Source organism: Vanellus vanellus, assembly GCF_965231255.1.
Source record: "Vanellus vanellus genome assembly, chromosome: 4".
NCBI lineage: Eukaryota > Metazoa > Chordata > Aves > Charadriiformes > Charadriidae > Vanellus > Vanellus vanellus.
Genome location: NC_138909.1, coordinates 70,207,287 through 70,219,444, shown reverse-complemented (window position 1 = coordinate 70,219,444; position 12,158 = coordinate 70,207,287). Strand labels below are relative to the sequence as shown.

The 12,158-nt window shown below is 34.7% G+C and overlaps 1 protein-coding gene across 1 annotated transcript in view; it reads right to left on the bottom strand.

Annotated features, from left to right (window-relative positions):
- The window catches only part of SLC30A9 (solute carrier family 30 member 9), a 38,063-nt gene continuing 25,905 nt past the window's right edge, over nucleotides 1-12,158 (bottom strand). The window contains exons 14-18 of the mRNA XM_082482038.1: nucleotides 12,009-12,116; nucleotides 10,556-10,721; nucleotides 4,990-5,119; nucleotides 2,508-2,621; nucleotides 1-1,013 (exon numbers count right to left, since the gene is read on the bottom strand). Of these exons, the coding sequence (XP_082338164.1) occupies nucleotides 969-1,013; nucleotides 2,508-2,621; nucleotides 4,990-5,119; nucleotides 10,556-10,721; nucleotides 12,009-12,116 (563 nt within the window). The 3' untranslated portion in view covers nucleotides 1-968. The remainder of the gene's footprint in view (nucleotides 1,014-2,507; nucleotides 2,622-4,989; nucleotides 5,120-10,555; nucleotides 10,722-12,008; nucleotides 12,117-12,158) is intronic.

Below are 12,158 nucleotides of genomic sequence, written 5' to 3'. Positions count from 1 at the left end.
TCTAGAGGTAAATAAATTAAAAATACAATGTATTCATTTAATTATAAATAGTTCTAATACATTTTTTACTATTGTAACTTCCAAATTTCACCTTCAAGGAAAGACCACATCTGGCAATACAGCCTATTAAAAGTACAAAATGCCAAAAATTCCAGGTAACTTTTAATAAGCACTACCATAAATATCTCCCAGATTGTATCTGAAGATACTTAGAAATAAGAGAACAAGTGTCAGAGTAGGGGAAAAAAGAACAAAATTTAAACAGATGAAGTTCACTGAAATCTCTACAAAGTAATTTCTTCACAGTAACTTAACATACTCTGGCTAACCACATACAGCTGACTTCACTGAGGAGAAAAACCTTATTTTTCTGAAGTGCGGTTAGTAATCACAATAGTGGCAAAAAGAAGGTTTCCAGGTCATGGTACTGAGAGAAGGCCAGTGCCTGTTCGAAAGAATTCATCTCATAGAAAAGAAAAAACTGTGAAACAATCACACAGTTGAAATATTACAATTAGTTTAAGGTTGGCAGGTTCCACTGGAACAAACTCTTCCTAGCTAATCTTAATATCTCCCAAGAACCTTTAATGATATCTTGAAAGAAACTAAAGAAGTGCAAACTGACTGCAAAGGGACACAAATGGAAAAACTAAGTGTTGTATATCTTCAGGCAGCTATATTTGCCTAACTAAACCTCAAATCTTAAGTTCTGAATTGCAGTAAATACACTGACAGACTCTCCTGTGGAATTTAAGTCAAGTAGCTTTTTAAACTGATTTTGCCATGGAAATTTTTGTCCACAAGACTAGCGCTCTTCCAGAAACAGAAGCAGTGCTAACAGTCCAGGAAGCCTACAGCAAAAGTAAGCGAGGTATGGTGCCGAGGTCACTGCGACTTCAGAAGCTTTTCAGCCCTTTACACGACTTCTTCCCAAAATGGTAGCAACCTGAAGACTTCTTCTGCCAAGTCTATAGTATCTCCAAATCCACATGACGAACATCAGGATTTCGTTGCTGAAATAAAATTAAAAAAAAATACATTTTTATTGGAAATATTCAAACACATTTTTGCATATGGATACAAATAATGTATTTCTGTTATGATGCTGGCAACTGGATCACAAATCCCCTTTTCTGGTAACATAGGGATGATTTTAAAATGAGAAAGTTTCAACAAACACTGCCTATACTATAAGCAATTTTTTGAAGGTTAAGTCATGTTTTTATTTGCAAATACTTTTCAACATCACAGATAAATTAGCTCTTATGCTTTATAAAAAGTATGAAGCAGCTCTCTTGATTTTAAGGCAGCAGTTAATTTTTATATAAAACTGTCCAAATAAAACTTTCTTAAAGTGATATATATATGTGTTTAACAGATACCTTTCTGAATAATAAGACTGCTGAAATAATTTGTTCTATACCATTGAACTACCTATAAAGATTCAAAATACTGTTTCTATTAAGAAATATGCATTTTCTGATATTGTAGAAATATGTTATCGGCATTACACGGATTGTATAATCCATGAGAGGTTTACTGAAAGTCACTGCTTCAAAGTCATCCAGCATGTGAATCTGACTAGCATATTTAGTAAAGCATATTCAACAGCAACACAATCACTGAAATCCCTGCTTGTACCAAAAAACAGTATTCATGTTTATAAACTAATTAGTCACGATCCTACTCCTCAAAAACCATGAAGAACTGAATCTGGTGGTGCAATTAAACTCAAAAATTATATTTTGATTTTTAAGCAGCACCACTCTAGAGACAGAAAATAAAACTAGAATATTTATCAAATATAATAAGCAAAGACGGACATGCTCTTGAGCAGTGTGTCCTGATGACAGGAAGAGGCAGTCATGACTAGACAGTATGTCTGGCAGTCAGTATACTTATAGTTCTGTATTCATGCCAGAAAAGGTAATCTTAACAGCCACAATATAATTATAAAATTAAAAAACGGAAACAATCCTTTGTTGCATCAACGAAAGGATATTTAAATCACAGAACAACAAAAAAAAGTAATGATAAGAAAGTTATGACAGGCTTATAAAAGTAACACTACTGCTTCAACAAGAGCAAAAAACGTTGAGTAAAGCCCTCATCACACACTGATATATTTGATACAATGCTAAGTACCAGATGTCAAAAAAAAAGTTGAAATTTGCTTCTTTACAACCAAAACAGATTTCAGCCGCCTGTAAGTAAATTGACATTCTGAGAATACAGTAACAATGACACAATCAGGCCTCATTTCATGAAAATATTGTTCTACAGTGGTATAAAACTGAACAAAATACGTAACAAATGGATCAATGGCAAAGTAAGAGTTTGTGGCTAGTCAGAACTTAGTTAATGATAATATAGCAAGAAAATCTGCATTAGGATTATCAATCTCTTCCCCTCTCCCATATTTACAAAAATCCCAAACAGCAGAAGCAGTGATATTGTGTAAAATGTATCACAGAATCAGCACTCGCTAATAAGCAGCTAAATTTTACCTTTAGGTCCTTCTCAAGTCTGTCTACTTCAGCTCCCAGTGTGTCAATGATATTCTCACCATGCTTAAGCATGAAGGCTTCCAATTCTTCAAGGGTTTTCACTTGTTGTATTTCCTAGGAAGAAAACAAATTTAAGAGGTTGAGATGAGGGAAAGAAAAGAAAGGAATAACACTACAGGGGGTTTCGAGTGGGGGAAAAATAAAAACCAAACCAAACACTTTTCAGCTTTTGCCTTTTCCTTTCAAAATGTCATCTGTTCTTAAGTCTCAAGACACAGCAGAGTAGTATCTATTCAATGAAAACAGGTGGCTGACCATTATACCTGCACTCTACAGAAAACCTTCTATCTTTAATGGATTTCCTCCTTTATTTTCCAAATAAATTTTGAGAATTTCACTTATTTTCTAGAAGTTTCTGGGGTATTCCTTGCTCAGAGCAAGGCAGAGCGGAGTACCCCTGTGTATTCATTCCTCATTTTCATACATTCTTGCTATTCCTTTACACTGCTTACACTGAGCATCCCATTACCAGGATTACTATGAATGCTGATGTCAATACAGCTCCTCCGTAACATCAAAAAACTTAAAGATAGTTGATAGGAGACCCACAGCATATGAGACTGAAGGAATGAGGTCAAGGAAGATAGGATGCTCTGTTACTCTCTCAAAAACCCCACAGACATCAGAAGCACCAAAGAAGGTATTACAGCATTGTCATGAGCTTTCCTTAGGGGTCTCACGGCAAGTTGGCCAGAAGCCATTAGCCCTGCCGTATCTCAGCCGTAGTTTAGACAATACAGCTGCAGTATGTTTAGGGCAAATAGGTTATTGCTAACAGAGTAATTATTGAATAGTTAATTCTTCTTGTGTATACAACTACAACACAACAGCAATTTCTCCCCCCTCCCCCACCATTACTCTAAATCAGAAGAGGAATAATACAATTGAGTGAGCTTAAAAGATATCCCCATCACAATAACCTGTGACTACGATCATGGCAAGTCTAACAAGAAAAAGAAACAAGATTAATCTGAATGACAGCATTTCAACAAATATTTCACAACTTTAGAAAGAGTAATGTTGATAACTGCTATTTGAATGAGCTAGTTATTTGAAAAACTGTAGATCAAAAGGCAAGCATTAAGTCTGCCCTTGACTTCAGGTGGCTGAGTCCTGCCGAAAGCAGCTATCCTTCAGCAATGGTTTTATAGCTGACACGAGGTTACTACATGAAACCACGACAACGTGTGTAAGAAACAGTTTCCAACCTAGAAACAATCAGGAACAACTTTCTCAACAATAGTAGTTGGAAGAACCAGTGAAGGTTGCATGCAAATGCCAAAGGGAATAGTGGATAAAGAACAAAAGCTAACAAAGCCTTTGAAAAGTAACATACTAAGCTGTAACAGCAAAGCAACTGAGACTCGGCGATATAAAACCAAGCAAACCGGCAGTGCCTCAGTTGTACAAAGTTGACAGCACTCTTCCTTTCAAAAATGTATTAAATAATCCAATACAAGAACAGATCACTTAGTGCGCTATATATAATATACATACATAATATGCATACACTTATTTTGACATTAAAGAGCAGCACATTTCAAAAACTGTGACAACGACTAATGCTTTTAAAAACTGCAGTAATTTAAATGTAAACTCAGGTAACTTCGAAGTCATGTTTAATGGGCAGGCATAAAATGCAGACATCTGACATCTACTCTTCATTTTGAGAGGGCAGCAGAAAGAAACCTTGTAGCTACTGGTGAAAATGGGTAAGCAAGCAAAACATTTTGCCCACTTAAAACTCTCCTGGTAATTTAGATATATTATTCTTTACTTTATACTTCATAGCTTTGCAATGTAAAATTCAGCTGAAAACAGTTTTGCATTTCTATACTGAAGAGAGGGATTAAAAAAAAGATGCTCTGAACTACACTAAAATCAGAGACAGACACTTCCTTAAGGATGATTAATTGTTAAACGCTGTCAAAATGCTAAGTCATGTAATGCAAACAATCCATATTCAAGCCTAGTCTGAATGGCAGGATCTGTAATCTGTAACACTGCATCTCCAGCGCCCAAGGTGAATGGCTCTGCCAAAACAGATGCTTATTCTCAGGTGACAGGCTTCACTTTTAACTGGAGATCTTTTAATTCAATTAAAAAATACTGGAATAATTACGTTCTTATCAAACTTATTCTGAACAAATTTGCATTTTCTAACAAAAAATTGAATTCAAAGTCTGCCCTCCTCCTAACCAGGCCCTACACAACCCAGAAGCAGGTGTATTTTAGCAGCACATAATATGATGCTGTGTACAGATATTTAACACACTAACACAAAGTAAAAACATCTGCAATCCTTCAAAATGAAGGAGTGGAATACATCTCATCTACTTGGAAATCTTGGTTTTAGACATACTTGAAACTGGAAAGTAAATATTAAATGCTGGAAGTTACAAAATAATTTTTTTAAACATACTTGTAGCAGCAGTTCAATGTCTTGTTTTTCCAGGTAAGAACGAGTAACAACCCGTCCATCAAAGTCTACTTCTGCCTTGAATCTCACTTTGCTCATTCCCATGTCTGTGGCTTTAACATCATGAATTGCTCTGAAACACATAATTTTTAAAGAAAATGTAGAACAACATAAAACACACAACTAGCTAATTTGACTTCTGATGTTAACAATATCATCACACTAAAATGACTGTGTAGTTTTAAAAGGTCGTTGCCTTTGACTAATGTATCCTCCTTTTGTCACCATACACTTCTCCACAGGTATCTGCTACACCAACAGAAGTATTCCACATCTATAAAGAGCTCGCTGCAATAAAGGACAAACTACAAGAAGCATCGCAGATTTAGAATTAGACTAATAGTATTTAAAAAAACACAAAACAACACCAATCCCATAATAGAAAGTGAGAACTTCCCTATTCTGAGCTAAACTTTTAAGTTCAACTTACTTGCTACTGTACAGATATTTTTGTGCGTATGCACGCAACAACTTAAAAATATTTAAGTACCCTCAATCCTGAGGTGAAGAACAATAATCTTTTGCCAATTACAGAAAACACATTGCAATTATAGAAGTACCCTTTCAAAGTTACATTTGATATAAGAAGAAGTTACAGATATTGTGCTTGGAACTAATTTTTCACTGTACTGAATTATTGATCACAACTAATCACAGTACCGCTGTTTGTAAACGCTGAAAATGTGTATTTATTTAAAGGTTCCTAATAGACACTAGAATATGAACGTTGCAATATTTTTGTATTTTGGTCCTTTGAAAACTTCTGGGTTTCTATAGCATAGTTTGTTCCAGTTTGTTAGATAAACTCTGTGGTGTATGAATATAGGCAGTAAACAAAAAGCCCTCTAATTTTCAGCAAAGTTTGGACCTAGACATATTGTGGTGCATTTCAACAGTGGAATAAATACAAAATAAAATCCTCTAGCTTTTTTTCTAATTAGATTAGCACAAACTTAGTTTATCTTTATAGTTAAGTAGAATTTTAAATTGCCATGGCAGAGGAAATTTCTGCATTTTTCCAATCAAGGCCAGAAAGAGTGGAGATTAAAGTATGGGGCATAATTCACAAAGAAGTTTGAAATTTTTGAAACGCTTTCTTCTGACATTTCTAAAGCAAAACAGCAAAACAAGTATCTGAGGTCAACTATAAAATATTCTAAAGATTCTGGTTTCATTAACAGAAAAATGCAATATTCACAATTTTTTAAATTCTAACACAAAATTTAAATTCTGCAATAAAGCTCACTCGATGGAAGTACTAAACTTTCTTTCCGTTCATTTTACTAAGTTGTCCAATTTCACAGCATCTTTCAGTTTAGCATGCTCTTTGTCTTAAGCAAATTTACTCTTCCCAACTAGAAGTGTTTCTTCATCTGAATGTTTATAAATTAGAACTAAGTTCACAGGGGGTGCAGGAAGAAAGCAGAAGCCATGTTTTGGAAGTAGTGAACAGTGTGCAAAGAACAGGAGGCAGAAATTCAAGATGAACAGTCACAGGAAAAGTTTATGGAATATTTCTTGTAATATTCAGGGTGGAGGAGGGGTAAGCACATTAAAAAAGAAACAGAGCATTAACTAAATATAGACACACCAAAAAATACATCTTAGTAAACATTTAAGCAGATTAGAAGAACTATCAGCTTACTGGTAGCAATAAAGAATTTCCAGCTCCAATCAAATTTACACAGCTATTCTGTGGGAAGCTACCAAATCCAAACAGTATTAACTGCAGTAACCTAACTGGCATCAAACTACCTCCTCACACAAGAGGGTATTTAAGATAACGGATGTGGTTCAATGAGGGTTATTGAGGAGAATTTGAATCCATGTGATTCAAAAACGTTGAAGATATATCAAGTGCCTATCACAGCTAAGCAAGAAGATAACAAGAGATATTTGAGATTCTCATTAAGCAGTAACTTGATAACAAAATTCAGTGGAATGTAAATGAAAAAGTCTACCTTACTGCTTATAATCTGTCCAAGAAAGATAAGACAGTGAGTCAGGAAGAGAAAAATCACCAATAATTCAAAAATACAAATGTGCATGCTAAAACTTAAGATACAAAGCTTGCTTCTGGAAGCTTCTGGATGGCAAGTAGACATCATCAATTCAAACTAGGGAAAAGAACAAGTTTCACATTAAATAAAAATTTGTCAGAGCACATCGAGTCCTTCCCCCCCCCCCCTCCCCCCCAATCCAGACTGACACTTTTTCCAGCACAACAGTAGCACAATTACCCAATAGCTATTACAATGCCGTAAAGATTTAAGATGAAACTGTCACTAAGAATAGTTTATGCTTAGGGATCCATGATTACATTCCATAAGAACAGAATTAGGACAGTCTGTACCACAGCATATATTTTATTTCACAGTTCTGAAAGCCTAATCTCCTACGCTTCAGTTAAGCTGAACACGAGAAAGATTTAGGCACCAAAGGTGTGAATTAGAGTTAAGAATGGAATATTTGTGTAGCAAAAAATAAAATAATTTTCCAGCTGAGAACAACTCTGAAAGCCCATTCTGGACTGCAAATGAAATAAGGGCTACAACTAGAAATTACCAAGCAAAATTAAAAGAAAGGGGAAATAAATAGCCATGACCCTGAAAAAGAAATTATGAAGTCCAGCAAATGGATAGAAGAAGTATAAAAAAAGGCATTGTCTGCGATAAAAAAAAATATATTGGTTTGTAAGTATAGCAGAAACAAAAGATAACCCGGAAACAAGCCTGCTACTAGATGGAAATGGTAAAATTGTTACTAATGACACAGAATAGGCAGAAACATGCAATAAGCATTGTTTTCTTGATCTAAAAAAGCAAAAATGTATTAGTACAACAAAGCATTTCTCTATTAGTAGCAAAGAAGCATACCAGATATTTAAAAGAAAAAAAAAAAAATGCTTGCAATTCAGCAGGCTCTAAAACCTGCATTCAAGAGTAAAAAGTACCATGAATAACTGTGAAGGCCAATTAATTTTTCATCCTGCAATACTGATGAGAATTTAAAAAAAATAAGATTAACAACACTGTGCCAAAATTTAAGAATGGCAAATGAGGCAATCCATTTAACTAAATACAATGCTACCTGACAACCCAAGGAAAAATAGTGAAAAAGGTGGAAAATAAAATACAATAAGAGCATTAAATTCCAGTCATTGATGTTTAAGGGAATGCAGATCTTGTCAAACAACCCTGTAAAAAAATATCAAGATTTAGCTGAAAAAAAGATCAACAACAGAGGGATTATTTATTTTAGTAGTACAGTCAGTTTTGCCTGATGAATCAAATACTTGATAATTAGCTGCAGAACATGATGTTCAGGCAAGCTACTGCTAGAATAGTAAGTTAATAAGCAGTGGTGGAGGTGATGGGAGGCAAATATCAGAACCTCTGGATCCTTTGGTCAGTTTGGATTTAACATACTTTCTGATAAATACTAAAATGATTCCCTAATATATTTCCTTCATATTTAGCAGAAGACATCTGAAAAAAGATTGCAAATCCTGCCTGAAACATCAAGGGAGGACTGTTCTGGAAGCAGCAACTGTAAAAAGGATTTCATTGAGAACTCAGGTACAGTTTGGTAACTGAAGACCCTGAAAGGTTAAAATAAAAAGAGCAAATATTAATCACAGCTGTAGAAGCAGACAAGTACTCAGGAGCTTTTTCTTTAAGATTTGGTGTCAGTAGGGAAAATAGAAGAGTAGGACATACTATTATGCAACCCCATTTAAGAAAATCAGAGTTTGAACATTCAAGAAAAAGCTTAAAGTCTTACAAGCCCAAAGCTATGTTGATGAAAACATACAAGTAGCCTTTTGAAAAAATCCTTGATGCTAAAAAGACTTCCTCATTTCACAGGAAAAAGTTGAAAACAAACAAACGAAAAAACCTAACTAACAAAAGACTTGAATAAGAAAAAAATTAGAGTATCTTTTTCCCCAAATTATGCCTAGTCACAAGCAAGGGTAATATACATTTACATCTCAGAGAATTCTAAGATCAAGATCAGGTGTCTTGTTAGAAGATGTAAGTTAACCAAGCTCAAGATATTAGGCTTGTTACAAGAAGAACTTGGTCAAAGAAAAACTGAGCACTAAAAGAAATCAAAGAGGATAATGTATCTAAGAAAGAGATCACTCAAAAGCACATACAGAAAGTCCTGCAAACAGTGTTATGAGAAGTACCTAAATGTGTTTCAGCTTCTAACCTTAAGAGGAACACGCACCTTCTTACCAAGTCTTCACCTTTTTATTCTTCATTTTAAAATTAAGTTACTTGTTTTAAAAAAATGTCTACAGCAAGAAGGAGATCAGCTAAGTCTGCGCTGCTGAGAAGTTATAGCCATCTACAAAATGGAATATAATATAAAATGGTGCTTAGGATAGGAGAAATTTTATGATTCCAGCCCGAGTCAAGCAAAAGCCACCACTGCACTTTGGAAAAAAGAACTACAGAAGTCATGTACAAATAATCATGTGAACTAACCTACTCTAACACAGCACTGTTGACACATGCTCCACCATTCAGACTAATCCAGGGCCACAACAAATACTTTAACAGAGTTTAGTTACTGACAGGTGAAAATTCTAACACAATCCTATTCCAAAATAGGAATCTTGTTTAGCTTCTGGAATGAAGGGCACGTCGCTCAGATCTGTTGCTCGCAACTGAGGTGATGCAGCACTTAGGTTCTTTCAGGTATTCTGGTGTTAACTAATGGGCTTGGTTTTTTGCTTCCAGAGCTCAGTAATGACTACAATTAAAAAAGCACTAAAATATTCCAGCCAATTTACACAGAAATATATTCCTGAATAAATATTAAGACAAAAAAAAAAAAAAAGGGATTTGCTTCTAAATCAAGGTTAATAGGGTTAAAGTAAGCTAAAACAGCTCCTTAAAAAGCATTTAAACAAGATTTCAGAATTACAATGAGCTATAACTTTATTTCACTGCAAATTGCAGATTTCCAAAGAAAGAAAAATTAGCATTGCGTTCATTCTGTAAGCATCTCGCATGCAGAATCTATTACATCATAATACTACTGGAGCACTTCACTGCCAACTGCTACAGAATTCCAGACACTGAATATTAACAGTAACAGAATTTAAATATCTAAGTGCTAATAAACTATAAAAGCAACATTACAGTATCATTAAAGTGCTTGCATTTCATGCATTTGAAAATAGTTTTAAGTTTGTGATGGCTTTCTCATTAAGTCATTGTCAATTCCTGTAATTAATATAACTGCTAGAACATATTAGCAATTTTATTTCAGCTGTGGAATGTCTGAGAGGTACGAGTATTCACTTATTGAATTTTTAGCATAGAAATAGAAGTTAGTAATAATTAAGATTCTAAAAATCTCAATACAGAAGAATCCACCCTAAAAATAATCAATCTCACCAGATTTCTCTCACTTAAAGTGCTTGAACTAATTTTCCAAATATTATTTTCCTGCTTCTTATTGTTCTTAGTAGAGCTTGAGCTGTAAAGATTCTTACCTTACTACAGGATCACTTTCCAATAACTCAGTGAGTCGCTGCAGTTGTTCAGGTTGAATGGATCGTCCCAGCAGGGCTTCAGTGTTAGTGTAGATTAGAAAGGCTGACACAGATCCTAACAAAGTTCCAACACCTAGAGACCCCACACTGTCATAATAAGGGTTTCCTAAACAAGACATGACAAATTAGTTTCACAGAACATTTCTAAACCATAGCAGATAATTCAGATTTCATACTGAAAGGAGTACATAGTTCGGGTGGGGGGCGCATTGGTTTTTGCTTTCTGGTGGGATTTTTTTGTTTGGTTTGTTTTTTGGTTTGTTTGGGGTTTTTTAAACACACTGGCAATTCTTTCCTACAGCAGAACAAGACAAAGCTGGAAGAATACAAGTTATCTTAAGATAAAGTCTCAAGTCTCTCCTGTCCCTCAGCCACTCTTGCAGGACTAATAAATCAGTAAACTCTTGTCCGCTATTTGGGTTTCTGTGTATAGATTTACCTTTATTAATATAAAGTTATATAAACCTAAACACAGGTAGGCACAAAAGTCTGTGTTCTTTTATCAGTAACTCAAAAACTTGCACACACATTAACCTTTTCTGGAACACAGTACTTACATAATAAGTTTTAAGCATGTGTTCACTCATATTCAGATTTGTAGAAACAGTAACATATTTTTAATTTTATGAAGAAAACTAAAGATGGAATAAAAACCTCACTTCTATATAAAAAATGAAACTTGCAATTAACTGATTAGAAGCCACAAAGAAACGAAATTATCATTATTTCTTTTTAAAACAATTTAAAAGCCAAAACCAATACTTAAAAAGGGACAAATAATCATGCCTCTTTAGAAAACCTAACTGTGCAGCAATGACAGACTTTGAATCAGTCACCATACAGATCATCCTAACTGCGTGAGGTAAGTTTGCTGTGCTGTTTAGGAGCAGCTATTGTAATCTGAAGATAACACCAATACCACTACGTATCAAAAAGAAGGAGAGAACTGCTTCCTTAAATCCTCCCCACATGCACAGGGAGCTGCACACTACTGAATAAGGAAGCTCAAATTATGTAATCCCACCATGGACCAAAGTGATTTACATAACTGACTACAATAAACATATCTTTAGCAAAAAAATACCCTAGTTTGTATGATAAAATAGCTCAAAAGGAAGTAAGACCAATCTGCATGTACTCTTTCAAGTTTAACCCCATCAACAAGCCATATAAAAAAAACTATACTTTTTTTATTTTAAATATTTTCAACTCAAACTACTAGAAATCCAAATCAGAGAACAGTGCAAACCACCAGAAGTTTACACAGTACAAGTATCAGAAAAAGAGTAGAGAGGTATTTAAGTCAACCAATATAAACTAAATGCTCTGTGTTCACATCATTCACAGGAGGGAACTTACATCCTGCTTGCCTCAGTTTGAGGCAGAATTTTACCTGTTAAAGAAGTCAGACCCATACAGGTAGCAGCTACGGCCACACTCAGAACTGCTGCAGCATCCTCCAGTAACACCACATTTGTACTAGGATCACGACTCTGCACAACTGCGTATACAACAACAAAAAAAATTACATTGCTTTAGAAAG